The sequence below is a fragment of the Dufourea novaeangliae genome, unplaced genomic scaffold (assembly GCF_001272555.1).
Source record: "Dufourea novaeangliae isolate 0120121106 unplaced genomic scaffold, ASM127255v1 scaffold113, whole genome shotgun sequence".
NCBI lineage: Eukaryota > Metazoa > Arthropoda > Insecta > Hymenoptera > Halictidae > Dufourea > Dufourea novaeangliae.
The window spans coordinates 780,664-797,672 of record NW_015373986.1 but is presented as its reverse complement, the minus strand read 5'-3'; the positions used below and the strand labels follow the sequence as shown (position 1 = coordinate 797,672).

General features: G+C 40.7%; 3 protein-coding genes across 7 annotated transcripts; 2 read left to right on the top strand and 1 right to left on the bottom strand.

The window, feature by feature from the left end:
• The first annotated feature begins 2,029 nt into the window (after window positions 1-2,029).
• On the top strand, window positions 2,030-5,802 carry LOC107187386 (importin-13). The gene is made up of 8 exons (XM_015575470.1): window positions 2,030-2,199; window positions 2,274-2,438; window positions 2,525-2,671; window positions 2,745-2,998; window positions 3,085-3,847; window positions 4,166-5,075; window positions 5,153-5,299; window positions 5,390-5,802. The coding sequence occupies exons 1-8, from the start codon at window positions 2,059-2,061 to the stop codon at window positions 5,668-5,670; spliced, it is 2,808 nt and encodes a 935-aa protein (XP_015430956.1). The 5' UTR covers window positions 2,030-2,058; the 3' UTR covers window positions 5,671-5,802.
• A 1,094-nt stretch (window positions 5,803-6,896) lies between these two features.
• Window positions 6,897-14,606, bottom strand: LOC107187385 (5'-3' exoribonuclease 1). 3 transcript variants are annotated; one of them, XM_015575467.1, is made up of 18 exons: window positions 14,517-14,606; window positions 13,814-14,254; window positions 13,288-13,735; window positions 12,952-13,208; window positions 12,758-12,885; window positions 12,293-12,675; window positions 11,926-12,218; window positions 11,568-11,854; window positions 11,222-11,498; window positions 10,877-11,158; window positions 10,208-10,365; window positions 9,743-10,125; window positions 9,169-9,665; window positions 8,641-8,730; window positions 8,395-8,565; window positions 7,879-8,115; window positions 7,384-7,800; window positions 6,897-7,302 (listed from the first exon to the last, which is right to left on the bottom strand). In XM_015575467.1, exons 1-18 carry the CDS (start codon window positions 14,589-14,591, stop codon window positions 7,147-7,149), a joined length of 4,980 nt encoding a protein of 1,659 aa, XP_015430953.1. In that variant the 5' UTR covers window positions 14,592-14,606; the 3' UTR covers window positions 6,897-7,146. The 3 variants fall into 3 exon arrangements, with proteins under 3 accessions (XP_015430953.1, XP_015430954.1, XP_015430955.1); XM_015575468.1 differs by lacking the exon at window positions 8,395-8,565; XM_015575469.1 differs by lacking the exons at window positions 8,395-8,565; window positions 8,641-8,730.
• An 18-nt stretch (window positions 14,607-14,624) lies between these two features.
• On the top strand, window positions 14,625-16,977 carry LOC107187388 (INO80 complex subunit E). 3 transcript variants are annotated; one of them, XM_015575477.1, is made up of 6 exons: window positions 14,625-14,707; window positions 15,739-15,895; window positions 15,981-16,162; window positions 16,231-16,354; window positions 16,545-16,717; window positions 16,791-16,977. In XM_015575477.1, the coding sequence occupies exons 2-6, from the start codon at window positions 15,752-15,754 to the stop codon at window positions 16,873-16,875; spliced, it is 708 nt and encodes a 235-aa protein (XP_015430963.1). In that variant the 5' UTR covers window positions 14,625-14,707; window positions 15,739-15,751; the 3' UTR covers window positions 16,876-16,977. The 3 variants fall into 3 exon arrangements, with proteins under 3 accessions (XP_015430963.1, XP_015430964.1, XP_015430962.1); XM_015575478.1 differs by lacking the exon at window positions 14,625-14,707 and adding an exon at window positions 15,465-15,476 and having other exon boundaries at window positions 15,745-15,895; XM_015575476.1 differs by lacking the exon at window positions 14,625-14,707 and adding an exon at window positions 15,645-15,655.
• Window positions 16,978-17,009: the final 32 nt, after the last annotated feature.

Here is a 17,009-nt window from a genome sequence, read left to right as displayed (position 1 = left end):
CGTTCCTTTAGCTTCAAACTGAATGCTTGATCAAGACGTAACTTGTCCATAGAACGTTGGAAGAGCTATTTAAAGTGAACTAAACGGGGTACGCATCGCGATATAAAGTGTCAACCGTTGCAAACAATTGAGATTTTAACAATGTTCTTGTAATTACTGGTTCCCTGGTTCCCACCTGCTAGAGAGTACTAATCTGCGTTCTTTAAACTTCCAATGTAATCCATGACGAGGAAAACTGATGCTCGTTTAGCAGTGTAAATCTGATCGAAAAATGTGTCAATCACATAACCACTAAACAAGCAACACTTTTCTTCGTCATGCATTACATTCGAAGTTTAAAGAATGTAGATTAGTACCCTATAACGGCTGATTCGTCTTGACCAAGCACTCAACTTGTAGGTGAAAGAAGGTAGATTAATCTCCAGTCAGTGGCAATAACATTAAACGACCAGAACACTGTTAAAATCGCACTTTATTTGCAACGGTTGACACTGTATCTCGTCATGCGTACCCCGGTTAGTTCACTTTGCACAGCTCTTACACCGTTATACGGACAGCTTTCGTTTAGCTGAAGCACTCAATTTGTAGCTGAAAGTACGTAGATTAATCGACTGTTATTGATAATAACAATAAACGGCCGGAACACTGTTAAAATCGCATTTAATCGCAGAGTACCACTATTTTTTTGACCGGTGGCGCCACCCGTGGCAATTCGCTCAAACTGCTAGCGAAATCATACCGACAGGTGAGTGAACATTTCTAGTGACGGAAAAATGCGAATATCTCAGTAATTGAGCGGTCAAAGTTAAGGTTGCTAGTCTTAAATTATTCCTCACGATTCAATGCGTCGACCGAAAGCAGCAGAACACCATAATTAGACAAATTATTTCTACCAGTGTAGATATGTACATTTGTAGTTTTGACAGAAATAATTCTTCCGTTTATGGGGTTCTGAGGTATTGGTAGATGCACGGGATCGTGAGGAGTAATTTGAGACTAACTGCATTTATTTTAAGCGCTTAATTACTAAGATATTCGCACTTTTCTATCATTAGGAATTTTCACTCACCTGTCGGTATGATTTTGCTAACAGTTTGAGCGAATTGCCACGGGTGGCGCCATCGTTCAAAAAAATAGTGGTACTCCGTGATTAAATGCGATTTTAACAGTGTTCTGGTCGTTTATTGTTATTACCAATGACAGGGGATTAATCTACGATCTTTAAGCTACATGACGAGTACTTGGTCAAGACAAATGCTGTCCATATAACGCCGTCAGACCTGTCCAAATATGAAGTAAACGTTGTGTGCTTGATGGAGTCCAGTGACCCTTCCAATCAAACTCAGCTTCCGCTAGAGGAAAAAGTGACGTAGAAGAAGGACCTTCTACCGCTCGGTAAATTTATTTCAAGTATTGAAATAAATGTTACATTGAATGATCATTTGGTATAAATTTCTATAATTCCCAATACCAAGTGGTAAGAAGCCGTTTCCCTACGCCACTTTTTTCCCTAGTGGAAGCAGAGTTTGCTCGTGGGTGTCTAGTGTACTCTTTATTCATTGATCCGAACGAATCAGGGTCCAGGGAACGAAGGCTAGAATGTGATTGCATATGTTCATTCTTAGAATTAAAATTTCTTCGATATCGTACACGTTTTTTTTTTTTATTTTTTTCACTACCGTTCGCTAGTTACAATGCATTCGTGGTACCGGTTTCATAATGAAAATGGGATTGTTACAGATGATGAGAGCTGCCGGAAAGTGTCATTTGCGCAACTGGTAGGATTCCCAAGGCGGCTGGAGAGAATCGTGTAAACAGAAACTGGAGACTCTCTTGAGAGTTGTTTTCCGTGAAAATTCCGAAGGGTCGCGGTTTGAATGACTTTCGAGGAAGATGATAGAGAACTTCTGCACGATATTATCCGGGAAACAAACTAGAATACGAAGTCTCGAAAGAGGTTGTTTCTTGTTGACAATGTACGACTTCATACGTGCACAAATGAATAATCATTGAAAACATTGTCACAGAAGATTTTGCGGGGTAAACGACCGATCTGGAATGGATTATTCGGTTATGGTCGATCAGGCTGTGAAACAGTTTTATGCCGAAGGGAACAATGAGGTGCATTTGTGGCTTCTACGGGTGCAGGCTTCTCCAGAAGCTTGGACCTTTGTCTGGGAGCTTCTCGATCCATCCAAGGTATACACGTTCTTTTACTAATTTCTGTTAGCTATTCTCTTCTAATCAATGACTTTCCTTGATTATTCTTACAGTCGTGGGAGGTGCAATTTTTTGCAGCTAGCACACTACACTCAAAGATTTCTAAACATTGGAACGAAGTGCCTAAGAACGAATATCCTGCTCTGCAGGAGCGTTTGCTCAATACCATAAAGCAACCAAACATACCAAAGTTTGTTCTGTCGAAGCTTTGCCAGGCAGTAATGTTTCACATTCCCTTATATCAGTCCGATTACAGAAACCGTACCGGTGTACACAGTAGTATTAAAAAATTTCTTGGTTTTAGTTAGCCGGATTCCTGGCAAATGTCAGTGCTATGGAAACCGAGGAACCAAATAAGAATGTCGTAGACGAACTCATGAGCATGCTCCCCTCCGATTCTCTTCCTATGTTGGAATTGCTTTTGAGGACACTTTCTTTGTTACCGGTCGAGGTAAGGTGTACGTCACGCTTGTACGTATCAATGTACTGTATTCTATTAACGTGCCGTGACGAAATTTGATCAGTTCGCAAGAAGATACGAAGGGAAACGAATCAAATTGCATGAACATTTAGTGAACGGTTGGTGCAAAACGGCCTGGCTTCTGCAACAAGTTTTCTCCATGTGCAACCCGAACACCCCTGGTACTGACAACGCGTTGCATCTGTTGGCAATAGACTGTGCATTGTTCTGGCTGCAAGTCGGTCAACTGCCTTTAGACGCGACAGGGCAGATATATCATCATTTGTTAATCGCTGCGGCCTACTATGCGCCAAGCAGGTACACCTGTTTACAAGATTTCATTTAACATTTCATTCAACATTTATCAGACACACATTACACGGTCGTTTCGTTCTTTAATGAAGGGACAACGCGGAAGAAGAGCATTCCAAAGGTTGGGAGGCGGTTCACGAATGCTTGAACATGATAGTAACCCGTTGTGAGCTTAGAAACAGGCCACTGACATTATGGGATTGGACGAGAAGCCTGGTGAGCTTGGCCAGACAGTACAATGGAAAGTATTTCTGTGAAATCCTGACCGCCATCGGAGAGGCGCACAGCCGTAATTTTTTACTGGCTCTGGTGGAGGAAGGAAACGAGTCACAGAGATGGACGGCAGAGGGTTTAATCGAATTATTGTTGGAATGTTCGGAACAAGAGGGACGCTACCCGACAGACGAGACTCGCAGTTGTATTCCGTTTGGATTTTGGTACGCGTTACAGGATGATATCGGCACACTTGACCAGCCGTACGAGAGTCACGCTTTGGTCGCTCTGAAACCAATTTACGCAAGACTGGCGCAAGCATTGTTGCGAAAATCCACGCTCCCATTGTCCCCTAACGAAGCTGGGGACGCTGACGAACGAGAACTCTTCAGGTGTTATAGACAGGATGTCGCGGACACGTTGGATTATTGTTACAGAGTATTGAGGCAAGACCTGCTGGTACTTCTCGGACAGCGATTGAGTCAATCGTTGCACGGATCAGAGAAATGGACGGAAGTCGAGTCAACGTTGCACGCTTTCGAAGCTATAGCGGACAGCGTCGATATAGAAGAATCGCATTACATTCCTGCACTAATGGATTTAGTTTTAACTCATATCCCATACGATCTCTATCCCGGACAGGTACAACAAAATTCTCTTATACACCCACGAGCAAACTCGACTTCCGTTAGGGGAAAAAGTAGCGTAAGAAAAGGACTCTTTACCACTTGACAAAACTTATTTCAAGTACTAAAATAAATGTTAAACCGAGCGTTAATTTGACATAAATTTCAGTAATTCCCGATACCAAATGGTAAGAGGCCCTGCGCTAATTTGTCCCCTAAAGAAAGCCGAGTTTGCATGTCAGTGTACTAGAGACGACGCATAAGTCCACAACAGATTACACGAATGTATGGCCGTTCAAGAGTTTTTATCGATGGGTTTGTTCGACACTTGCAGGTGCTAGCCTGCGTCTGCTCGACAGTGGGAAGGTACGCCGAGTGGATAGGCGTTCATCCGGATCCCTGGCTGGAGAAAGTATTACGAGTGGTCACCCTAGGCTTGACCAGAGGCTCGGTCACAGCGCCGCTTGCCAGCATGGCCCTGAAGGATCTGGCAAGGGAATGTGGACAACACCTGACACCTTTCGCCCCGTCTATCCTCACCACCATTGAGCAAACACTGCCAACGATTACACCGGGATGCGGGGAAGGCTTGCGACTGATGTACGCGGCTGGGAAATTATTGAACACCTTGTCCACCGTGGACGAACAATTGGTCCACCTGGACGCCACGTTAGGCATGTGTATCGTAAAGATCAGGGAGTTATTGGAGCAACCGTTGTTCGTAGCCCGCGTCGCGGTGACGAACCAATTGAAAATGGCCACGATGTTCTTCTCCACGTTGGAGGAATCGATAGGGAAAGCCGTGCTGGACGGGCTGCTACCGATATTCAATCAGATCATTCGTCATCCTGAATGGAGCCAGGATAACTCCACCCTGGAGGAGATGTACGTTTGCGCGCAGAAGTCTTTGTCGTCGTTGTCACGACCGGAAGTGGACGCTCGGCCGCTTCTTCCGATTTTAGCGACCTCCTACAAGAACTGGCCTCATCCAGCCGCGTTGGATCTTCTTCGACAGCTGGTATTGTTATTCGGACGGGATCCCGAGAACGTGATTGGTCCAATATTCGCGGACCTGAGTTCTGTTACTTTAAGTGGTGTCAGAGCTTGCAGATCGGTACGCGGTAATCTGTCCGATTGGGCGGAATTGATGGAAGCCTATTTGGGGCTGTTGGCACAGATCTGCAAGAAGAACTATAGGCTAATATTGCAAGTACCGGACCAAATTCCGGAAATGTTACAGTGTGGTATGATTTAATTTGAATGTAATATATATCGATATACGTTGTCCAGAAGCTTTTATTCGAGTGATAAACTTTCGTAGGGATCGAGTGTCTGACGTTGCCGGAAACGGGAACTGTTAAAGCAGCCGGATGTTTTCTGACTCATGCTATTATGCAGAGCCCACATTTACAAACGTTCATTCAACCGATCGGCCAGGAACTCGTTTCAGTAATCCTGCATTGCGTGGGTGAGTATATTTTTTTTTTTTTGAAAATAGTTTGTAAGTTATGTTGTTCTGTCACAGGAGATATTTTGTGATTGTTTCGCGTGGGAATAGGTGGGAAGGTACCACGGAGCAGTTTAGACCCTCATGCGGAAGTCCTGTTGGCATTGAATAAAGAATGCGTGCAATGGTTGGGTCATTGGCTACGTGGCGCGTTCGAGAAACACTCGGCTCTGTTTACGGTCCCTCAAGTACAAAAGGTTAATTTCGTGTCTCTCGTGCAGAAAGAGAGAACGAGCAAGCAACGAATGAGCGGTATTCTGAAGGAGTTCAGTCTGCAGAATTTAGTAACAAAACAGAACGCCAGTTGTGTCAACGAGAGTACTCGATCATGAAACCTAACCTAAATAAAACGCAGCGCGTACACTGTAAAATACGGTTTGATCGCGAATTAAGAATTAACCAGGGTAATGTTTATGTTTCTTTTTATAATGCATGATTTTAAATAAAGACTGATGATGGACGACGACGACGAATAAACAAAGGAAAAAATATGTGTGTGTATGTGTGTGTATATATGTGCGCGTATGTCACGTAATGCATCTTTCTTTATTCATTCTTACTGATCAGTGCGTTTTAAAAATTTACAAAACACAATTGCGTGCAATCTTCCTTTTCTCTCTCTCTCTCTCTCTCTCTCTCTCTCTCTCTCTCTCTCTCTCTCATTTTTGTACATAAGTCACATGTGTCGTACGTGTTTCTTCTTGTAAATGAAAAAAATGTAATCTTATAAATCTTAAATAAAAGTAGTCGAAAGGTCAACGAAATACAAATCTCGCACGGAAAATAGATCAGTGATCGTGCATAACTGGTTGATTATACATAAAATATTTTCTTTTATTTTTTGAAAACTAAACTAAATGATCACATTTCACCGCTGTCTTCGAACAGCGCACTAAGCTACGTCCGATATCAAGTTCCTTTGTGTTTTCTATAATATTCAATACTGTTCTCCACGGACGAACTCAAATCATTACGTTTAAAAATCAATTCATGCTGCTTGTTCTTATGTACCACAGGTGATCAGCTTTATAACGAAAGTATAGTTTGATACCGTTTTATACAGTAGAGCGATTCAGTATCTTTAAAAAAAAAAAGATGAATCGAAAACAATGCTACTTACAAACTGAGTATTATGTACATGTTACTTCAGTTTTATTTATATTCTTCAGAACTTTATTGCGTGTAACTCACATACACGCAGTATATCAGTGTCTCTTCAGCATGATTGGAATCTTTAATTACAAAATATAGAAAAAAAAGAATTATGATACATATATATATATATATATACATATGTATTAGGGTGGTCCTTAACAATGAGTAACAAAACAAATTTTGTCGAATTTTTTCAACTTCACCCCCTCCATCTGAATAGTTTCAGTCAATATGTAAAAGCTCGACTCAATCGGATTACGTAAAAAGAATGTCCCAGGAGCCCTAAAATTTTACTATACTTTTACAAAATACACGTTTTGATCTCTGTCCAGTGAACGCTGGACACAGACATTATGACGCGACTACTGTTATTGTGAAACAAAAACGGAAATTAAATGGACGAGAATGTAATAAACAAAAGGAACAAAACAAGATAGCTAGACAATCTGGAGTTGTTACTCTACACAGGACCGCGTTTATGGGATTTAATATGTAAAACTTTTTTATAGGTTAGGACCATATCAGGGAATGACATCGAAAAAATTCGAAGGTCGAGAAACAAGGGGACCACCCCAATATGTATAAATCAATGTTTCGCGGCATCTTCATCCTATCGTGATACAGAAAATTCTTTTTCATATCGAATCTTTCCCCTAATTCGTTTCCTCTGCCTGAGACGGTATACCGAATTTCGCTGCGACTCGCGATTTTTTCGGCTTTCCTACATTTTGCATGTTTTGTACTTGACGATGGGAACTGCTCTGATTTGATTTTTGTTTTTCAGTAACAACCATCGTTGGTTCGACTTTCTGAAACGGAATAGAAGTATCGATGTAAAGTTTCACGATGGCGGGGTATTCAAATATTCTTTGAGAACTTTTCTTAGTTACCTGAACAGGCAATTCCTTTTTCTTGTGTTGAACCATCGATTGTGGATTGTCTTTGGCACTTTGATTTGCTTGTTTAGAGACTCCACCGTCCTTGGCAATCATATTTCTGCTCTTCTTTTGTGCCTGTAGGGGGACAAAAGACGTGGGGTTCTTCACCTCAGACTTTGGTTCATTTTGGGCCGGTTTAGATTGAGGATGATGCCTGTATTGATTGGGCATCTGCTGGTATCCAACGTTCGGTTGTACCTTTGGGACAGATTGCGGGAAATGTTGAGGAGGCGGGAGTTTTGGGTGGTAGAATGGCATGTTGGGTGGTTTTTTCTGCCACCAAGTGATATCCTGTTGACTGGAGTACCAACACAACGGAGGTGGCAGTAGTACTTTCAAATTCGGTATCACATTAGCCAAATTTAACGTCTGTATAGAAAGGAATGTATAAATATCTGTAAGAAATCGAAGATATGACGGAACACCGAGAACGTAACTTCTAATTACCATGTAAACTTTTTTCGCTGCGTTTCCTGCAGCCTGTTCGTGAGTTGCAGATGGCTCACTAACAAATTTCCTTTTATCCGGCAGAACAATGTGTGCTCGAATTAAATTAGTCTCTCTGTCGGTGAAGTAGCTGTATATAGGCATCCCAATTCCACTTAGCTGATAGTAATGCAATAATTGTGAACAGTACCAATTCGCTTTCTTCTCGTCCTCCACTTTCTCGTTTTGTCGAGCATGCTGTAACAAAACCAACCTCTTGTCAAAATCAGGTTTCTCATAGGACTTTAACAAAGTACCCTCACAAGCAAACTCTGCTTCCACTAGAATAAAAAGTGATATAGGCGAATGATCTCCTACCATTTAGTTTTGGATGTTACTGAAATTTATGCCAAATTACCATTCGGTTTAGCATTTATTTCAGTGCTTGAAATAAATTTATCAAGTTCCGCTCTTTTCCCCTGGCGGAAGCCGAGTTTGCTCGCAAGGGTACAAGTCATATTTCCTTTCGATATTCACGTCAAATAATTGTTGCACCAAAGGGGGTGTATCCAATACTTTATTCTTCTTCGGGGAAACCGTATTACTGGAGGGGATTTTCGGTGGAGCGGACGGTTGCGTAGTGGTCCCTTGCGGGTTCTCGTCAGAAATTTTCAAAACAGCCTTAAGGAATGCACTTGGATCTTGTGGCTGGTGGACATATCGACCAGAAATTATTTATCGAACGGTAAGAAAATTAGAGGAATGTTAACAACTGTTACTTACTGAACTCTCGGGGAAACTTTTATTCATCTGTTGTTTCACCTTTAAACCCATCGGCGCCTGTACCACAATCTTCGCTGGTGCAGACGGTTTCTAACAAAGCAAAATAATCTTTAAGATCTTCTATACAACCATCGAACAAATATACAGGGTGTCCCGAAATAACTTCGACTCCCAGAAATGAGGGGGGTTCCTGGGATGATTTGAAGCAACTGTTTCCTCAGTAAAAATGTTATCCGAGGCTTTGTTAACGAGATATTAACGAAAAACCCTGACCAATCAAATTCGGCTTCCACTAGGGGATTAGGGAAAGGGCCTCCTACCACTTGGTATTTGGAATTACTGAAATGTATGCCAAATTAACATTTGAGTTAACATTTATTTCACTACCAGGAATAAATTTACCAAGTGGTAGAAGACTTTTCTTCTACGCCGCTTTTTCCCCTAGTGGAAACCAAGTTTACTCGTGGGAGTACCGAGCAGAAATCGGGACGTGATTAGAAATATAAATATTACTACCGTCGAACTGACCTGTGGCTTGTGCAACTCAGTCCACAACGCTTGGAACTCTAGCATCGGCTTCGCCGTTGTCGATTGCGTTTTCGGCGCGTTCTCCGACAACGGTGCATTTTGCTGGGCATTCTTGATCATTCCGTAGCCCTCTAGATCATTCACAGTCGCGTTCTGAACCTCGCATTGCTTCCATTTGTAAGCATTCACCGGCGGTGCTAGACGTATCTCCTGTTCCGTGTCGTTTTTCTTCTGAATGAATCGGATCTTCGGCGACGTTTCTCGCTCCGGGCCTGGTAACTGGCTCTTCATCCTGTACGACGCGAAAGCGCTTGAGTTTGCGCGCGACTGAGCCGTCTGATTGGACGCGGATCGCCAGGACAGTATGGATTCTGCGTTCCCGTCCACGTTTCTTGACCTATCGCGTTCTACCCTCTCGCCGTGGCTGATATTTATGAAATCAATCGGCGACAGTCGGTAACCGCGAAACCCTTCGCATCCGTTCACAACCAGCCCGCCTGGAAATAATTGAAAAATTCGTAATCGACATGTTTTCCACCGGCAGATTTCAAATTCGACTCGATTTCCAATTTACCTGGAAAGGTTCTATCGAACACAACGTCGTACATGGTGTCCAAAAAATTCTCCGCTTTCTGAATGCCCACCACAGTGCCCTTATACCCTAAAGGAACTGTAAAATTGTCTCTGGTGCAGCAGACTCGGTCCAATAAATAGGTCTGCGCCTTCGAATCCGGTGGCGCGTTACACATATGCAAACCAGGCTTAAACAGCAGGTAAGGCTTCACTTGCATGGCCACTAGTTTCTCGTTGTTAGCCTGGATCTTCGAATATTCGTCAATTTCCTCCTCCAGTTTTTTTACCAGACTGGGGTCCAGCGCCTCTGCGCCGCATGGACGACTCTCCAGACCTTGAAGTTGTTCTTTCAACCACTCCATTGTACTGGTCAAACCTCCGGATCTGAAACGTTTCAGAAATAGATTTATAAATATATATTTATTCATAATATATATGTATACTTTTTAATTAAAATCATCTCTACCCCTTGTCGAACAACTCTTCTTCCGTAATAATGTTCGCCACGTTCACCGCAAGTCGTTCAAACAACTCTGGAGACCTGGCCATGTAACTGCGCAATACTTCTACAGCTTTGTAGCTGTACAACCACTGGTTATTCTCCCTCCGAGTATAACCGACTATCTACAAAGATATACACTGTCAAATGCACTCTTGATAATCACTAGACTGCGGATTACATGCATTTACAGCGAAATATAGAAAATGGTAAAGTTAACATCAGATCTAATACATTTTCTGTCTTATTCTTGTCGTAATAAAATCCTTAATACGTTGACTGCCACAGTGAAAAAGGTCGTTCGTAACCAGACACACTTTATTTCCTTTTTTAAGTCATAAATAGTCGAAAGTGTATGCGTTTAGTCAATAGAGATAGGTTGTCTTGTTTTAAATTATACTGTGATATTAATTTTACAGAAAAGTATTGTAATGGTATTTAAATAATCCAGTCTCTTTGCAATGTTTCCAATACGAGTTATCTCTCGTAGTTGGCAGTCAACGTGTTAAGAAACGAAAGAAAATCCAATTCTTCACATCTGTCTTTACAAATCACTTTGAAAAATGTTACTTTGTATAAACTCCCGCAGTCTAATAATGACATATGAATATCCAACGACCGCTGGTGGACCCTTACTTCTTCGTTCTTCTTATTGAACTTCAAATTCAAGCCGATGTTACATTTTATGTCCTCGTGACCGAATTCGCTCGGAACGGACGGCCTCACGTAAATTGTCCCCGTGACCCTGCTCAACAGGTGGTTACTTATACCTAATATCTGCGCGACAATGCTTCCTTGCATGTATTGAGTTTTAACCTCTTGGTGAAGCTGTTTTATCCCCTCCAACGACGGTTCTGCGCTCACGTGCACAGACACTCTGATTCTCCCTGATTTCTTGAAGATCTCCGATTCGATCACCTGTGGAAAGAATCGTTTAATAAATTCACCAGTTCAAAAGAATGACAATTCCGAGTAACGTACTTTGCCCATCGCGCCATAATGAGGATGTCCCAACATAAAGCATACGGATTCCGGCACGAAAATCTCCTCGACAGTCTTGTACGTTGCTGCGCTGAAGCAATGGGTAGCAATGTCCTTGACAATCATTTGATACGCATACGTGATTTGCGAGTCGGACCATTGCTTTTCAAAATACAGCTTCCCGTGACTGCCGAAGATGTATTTGCTTCCTATCAGCGGTCGTGCGTCGACTAAAATCTTCGTGTCACCGATGTCCACGCCCATTGTACCTTTGTACCTGCAAATTGTAATAAAATTCATTGAACGATCCGTTATAAAATTCAACGAACGACCACGAAGAACTTACACCGCGGCGATAGTCTTCTTTTGCAGATACCGTTGCGCGAAAGACGGACCCTTCAGTTCCTCCGTTCTTATATTCTCGGGGGAATAATTCGTTTCCGGATTGATCAACGTTAACTTCTTACTAAACGTCGACACGCCTACCACCTGGGCCTCTGTCAAATGGGGCCAACCGACGAACACCGTTTTACCGATCAATTCCTCTGCCACGGTCGTTAAATCCTCTTCGGGCTGCGGTCGTAGATGCAGAATCATGTTATCCCTGAAGGAGGGCTTCTCGAACACTTTCACCTGGGCAGAATGGTACGAGATGGATAAAATATTCACGAAGCCAGGCTCTGTGACAAATCGACAGAGCTTACTTTGGCCTTCTCCAGAGTCCAAGTATGCTCGATATACCGAAGAGTAGGGAAGCCAGGACAATATACGTCTAATTTCACGCCAGGGCATAGACCTCTGACTAACTTTTCCCGTGGCACGATAATGTCTTGATAATTAATAAATTGTACGGTCGCGTGGCTGACAATGTCAGGAAAATATTCTGGCGCTTTCTGGACCCCCATTTCGTCCTCCGTGTACGAATACAAACACATCGGTCCGTGCTGATTTCGTTCCCGTTCCTCCGGTGTCAGTTTCGGATAGTAAGGTGCCATAGCTGTAACGTTTGACGTTGTTTATCGATTCTCTTTGGGGAAACAATAGTGTGTACGTAATTATTTCATCACTCACCGTCCAGTAATCGTTTCTCGTCGATGAATGGAAGAAGTACGACGGCCTCCCATTCTTGCTGTTTACCGTTTAGATCTGTTTTAAAGTCGATTGGATAATAATCGATTATAGGGGAATCCTCGTCCGTCAGTAATGTATGGAATGCCGGCGGTAATAAATCTTTACTGTAGGGAGACAGAACAGCTAACAATTGCTGAAACGGTTGAAACGGCTCCCCGAATTCGAACTCTAGTTTCAAATCTTTGAAGTCCTTTATGTCCGATATGTATGGCGCATAGTGGTGCGGGTAATACCACGACCAGCTACAACATCCGTTGTAGTAATAATTCAAGTTCCATTGTATGGCTCTGACGTAGCCCTCAGCTTGAGTGCGCAGAAAGTCTCTGGAATGATTTTCAACGATGTATAGAGACTTTTTTGACTTTGTTATGGTGTTTCTCTTTAACTGAATATTAATTCACTTACTCGTCTATATTTTCGTAGTCTAATTTGTTCATATAATAATCCCTTTTATGTTGGATGAATTCCAAATTATGCATTTCGCTATCCGAATCATCGCCGTCATATTCGTCTTCGTCGAACATCCCTAGTGACTATATGAAAAGAAGTGCGTTAAACGTAAACAGTAGACAAGCATTTGAGTACATCGAAGTAAATACCATATCAGCAGAAGCTCTAAGTAACGTATCGAACTCTTTGTCTTGTACTCTTTTCGGGGAAGAAGGAACCTCTTCACTGTTGTCTATTTTTTTACAAATCGGTCTGTCAGACTCTGCGACGCGTCTTCCTGTTTTCGATTCCAGGTACTTCAGAACCGCCGAATACTCAGCGAACTGTATAAAGTCAAAACGACTGAGCCTCTCCATAAATTTCTCGAATCTGTCCAACCTTAAAGTTCCCGTTTCATTTATGTATCCTGAAACAGGTGATATTTTTCTAGCCACCCTTCTGAAACTATTATTTTACACACTGTGTTCCTTGTTATAGACACTTACCGTCTAAAGTTGGCAGTACATCGATGTACACTTGGGTCAATATGCATATTGCTCCCTGGTAAATATGTAAATTAGGTAGATGCGGAATGAAATCGTTCCCTATTAGGAAACTCATTAAAATCCAATCGTCGATAATCTTTTCAATGTCATAAGGGAACGATAATTTCTCCTTCAACGGAGAAAACTCGTGATCTATATATTCTCTTAACAGAGATAAATGGAAGAGACAGAACTTTGTCTCTTCGGGTGTCTGAATTTTCGTTTGTTTCTTACCAAACTTCACTTCTTCTCTTAACAATGTAAAATGCACTTCATGAGTGCACATACCTAATGTTATTAAATCTGCATCTAGACCATACAAACAATGTCTAGTGTCTGGATTATAGTCTGGTTGAGACTTCATGTAACGAATATAGTCCATTATCTTGTGTTCTCCTTCTCCAGGAACCTGAAAGAATATTTTCTGTGCTCGTATATATATTCTATACTCATCCCATCTATATTTTTGTAAGACCTATCTCTGTACCTGAGATCCGCTCAATATAACTTTGCACTTTTGCCAAAGTTTATCCGTTGAAATCTTATGTGTAATAAAATACTTTAACTGGTCATTCAACTTGTACATAAATTCTGTTCCTGGGGTTATACAATTGGAGTCAAATTTCTTCCCTTCAGGGATCAGAATACCACTTGCCTTCGCCGCGGCTTCGTGCATCTGTGCATCTTTTGCAGCTCTGAAACGTCTGCTTCTTTGCTGATTAATTTTCGCACGAGGTGCAACACCATCGATCGCTACAAAAAACAACTTCTGTGGTTGAATCATACGAAATAATATCTCTATATAATGGAATATATTTTTAAATATAGTCTCTTCGGATATACGAAATGTGGTATCGCTGTCGTTGGGATGGGAGCATCCGTGTATGATACCATTCACATCTAAATATAAATTATCAAATTCTGGTATCTGCAAACAATGATGTAATCATTATTACATTTGAAGCGATCAAAAAAAAAATTACAGAGAGTTGTTTAGACATATTTAATTATGATGTTATTATTACGTATTTTTACAAGAAACGATGTAATGCAACGAGAAAATGCGTGTGAAAACATGCAATGAACGTAACACGAAAAAAAAATCTCGAAGATTCACAAAGAATTCTCTGCAGAGGAGAAAAACCTGTAGGGCGAATAATGTTTATTGTTTTCTTTTTTCTGTCAATCACCTGATAGTCCTTTAACGTTTCGGTGATACAAGGATATCTTTCGCTTATGTATCGAAAGAATTTGGCTATACCCATTTTATTGCCGAAGTCTTTTTCTCAGTAACTCGAAGCTTCCGTGCGGTTCGCACCGTAAATCCAACACTTAGAATTTCTTGTCGATCGACTTTTTACAAAAACTAAAAACTGCAACCGTAAGTTTACTTTATCAACTTCACATTCAGAGATAATAAGATTCACAGAGTCGGGAAACTCAAGCGAATATCCTGCAAGTGTACAATGTAGCGCTTCGATTGGTAACTGATCGTAAGTTACAATTTTCCCTAAAGCGAAAGACACAGTGAGGTAGCATAATAATTCCTTTCAATCCTAAAACATAACGAAAAACGAATGTATGCATCGGAATTAATGTTTTTCCTGGTATGTATTGCTTTGGGAATACCTAAAAAGAAATCATTTTCAAATGCATACACTCTGTCGATCACGTTAAACCTTTTTTAAAAATCAATTCTTTTTCATTCATTATCACGAATACAATTCCTGCTTTCTTATCATTGTTTTCCAAAAAGTGAAATGCAAATGAATATTCATTGTTGTAATAATGTTTAATTAAATATTGCATTAAACAACTATACATAATAAGCTCTGTTGATACTCGACCCCTTGCACGTCGAACGTTAGAACAGTTTTCAGATTTCTCGATTGTTTATTAGAATATGAAAAGTTATAAGAGAATATTGTTTCCTTTATCGCGTGGAAAAGGGGTCTTAAATTTCCGCCACAAAATGCAATTTGTACGCTTCCGGTCGAATAGTAGCATTTTCGAAATTACTATAGAATCGATAAAGAAGTTCAAAATGGAAGCCAGTCATAAACAGCTTATGCTTATGTATTTATCTTCCTAATAATCATTCGTCTCAACTATTTCCAATTCAGAAAAAATCACCCTGGAACTTCGTCCAGGTACTGTCGAAATTCCGTTTGAATTTCAACTTCGTCAACGCACCAAATGCATTCTTCTTTTCCCACAAAATATATCGTTGTCTACTTATCTTCCGTTACAGAGAACTTAACCTCAGCCTGAATGCGAGTAATGTTGATAGGGGCCTTTATTTTCATTTTTTACACGGGCAAATATAGTCGTATGACAGTGCTTCCAATAATTATAATGTGAAAGACATTTGTTCAGTACTAGAAACACAATTATTGTTGTGCATTGTCCTAGTTGCAGATGATCAATGTTGGAAGGATGGTATTGTCGTTCAATCGCAAACAACAATGCAGATGCAGAAGACGATGACGAGGACAGCCCTGAAGAAGAAGTGCCTAATTACAAGGATCAATATCGGAATCTAAAGAGGAAGTTAAAATTTCTAATTTATGTACGTGCGTTCAGAATTATTAATTGAACGTATTTCATCTTTTTTGATTATTGTTTTCATTTGATTGTTCGAATGATTAATTTAGGAAAATGAATGTTTCCAAGAAGCTTTACGATCTACGCAAAGAAAGCTGCTTAAAGTGAATAGGGACAAAAGTTTTTTATTGGATCGTTTATTGCAATATGAAAAAGTGGATGCTTCATTCAGTGAAAGTGATGAAACGGAGTCGTCCGACGAAGAAGTCACTCGTTTCGATACTTCAAAAAGGTACACCCGAGAAAGTTTACTCTCTTCTCGATGAACTTTGTATTGACAAGGTCTGTATTTTTTTTAAGGAAAAAGATAGAGATGGCTATCAGTAATCATACTCCACACCACATACCAACAGTAAAACCTTTCAACACCAGTAAAAAGAAAAAACCTACTGCAAAAGTGACAAAATTGAACAGTACACCTATAGTAAGTTATCGTTAATTTTTACGAATGTAAATTTATGGACCAATTTACAGGAACTAAAATCAAATAGAGACTTATTTATTTGATTAAGAATTTTATTAAACATTTCACTGTGGTGAACTTTCAGCGAATGTGTACATTATCAATTTTCTATTACTAGTGACAGTTCTATGAAACATCTGCACTCTTTCAGGTACAATCGTCTAATAATATAGTACCAATGTCTTTAATGTCGGATGGTCATATGACGCCTGAGGAAGTAGAAAGACATCTAGAGTCTCGTCAGACTTACTTGGAGCTTGTACCGGAAAAAGCACCACCTACAGTCCCAACAGAGATGTTCAGCAATGATCCCTCCTTGGATAGGTGAATAATCCTGTTGTTTATAATCACAATACAGATTCCAGGAAACTCGACAGTAACGGTATTTTATTTCTAGCGAGTCGAACGAAATCGGTGAATTAGAAACATCTCCCAGCAATATGGGCGAAGATTGTCTCAGCGTGGACATGATGGCTGAGTGACAAACCTTCGTTTATAGCTTAGTAATTAATTACAAATTACACGTGATTACGTGTTACGTTATTACTACCTTATTCGGCTAACTTATCTGTATTCTTCGTAACATAATACAAATTTTTATACATGTAAAAAGTTA

Excerpts from the sequence above, each read along its gene's own strand:
- LOC107187386 (XM_015575470.1), top strand. The coding sequence starts at position 2,059 with ATGGATTATTCGGTTATGGTCGATCAGGCTGTGAAACAGTTTTATGCC. Across the intron at positions 2,200-2,273 it reads AGCTTCTCGATCCATCCAAG|TCGTGGGAGGTGCAATTTTT; the intron begins GTATACACGTTC and ends TTATTCTTACAG. Across the intron at positions 2,999-3,084 it reads GCCTACTATGCGCCAAGCAG|GGACAACGCGGAAGAAGAGC; the intron begins GTACACCTGTTT and ends TCTTTAATGAAG.
- LOC107187385 (XM_015575467.1), bottom strand. The coding sequence starts at position 14,591 with ATGGGTATAGCCAAATTCTTTCGATACATAAGCGAAAGATATCCTTGT. Across the intron at positions 8,731-9,168 it reads CTGAGTTGCACAAGCCACAG|AAACCGTCTGCACCAGCGAA; the intron begins GTCAGTTCGACG and ends TTGCTTTGTTAG. Across the intron at positions 8,116-8,394 it reads TGGTGCAACAATTATTTGAC|CATGCTCGACAAAACGAGAA; the intron begins GTGAATATCGAA and ends GTTTTGTTACAG.
- LOC107187388 (XM_015575477.1), top strand. The coding sequence starts at position 15,752 with ATGTTGGAAGGATGGTATTGTCGTTCAATCGCAAACAACAATGCAGAT. Across the intron at positions 16,163-16,230 it reads CGTTTCGATACTTCAAAAAG|GAAAAAGATAGAGATGGCTA; the intron begins GTACACCCGAGA and ends ATTTTTTTTAAG. Across the intron at positions 16,718-16,790 it reads AATGATCCCTCCTTGGATAG|CGAGTCGAACGAAATCGGTG; the intron begins GTGAATAATCCT and ends TTTTATTTCTAG.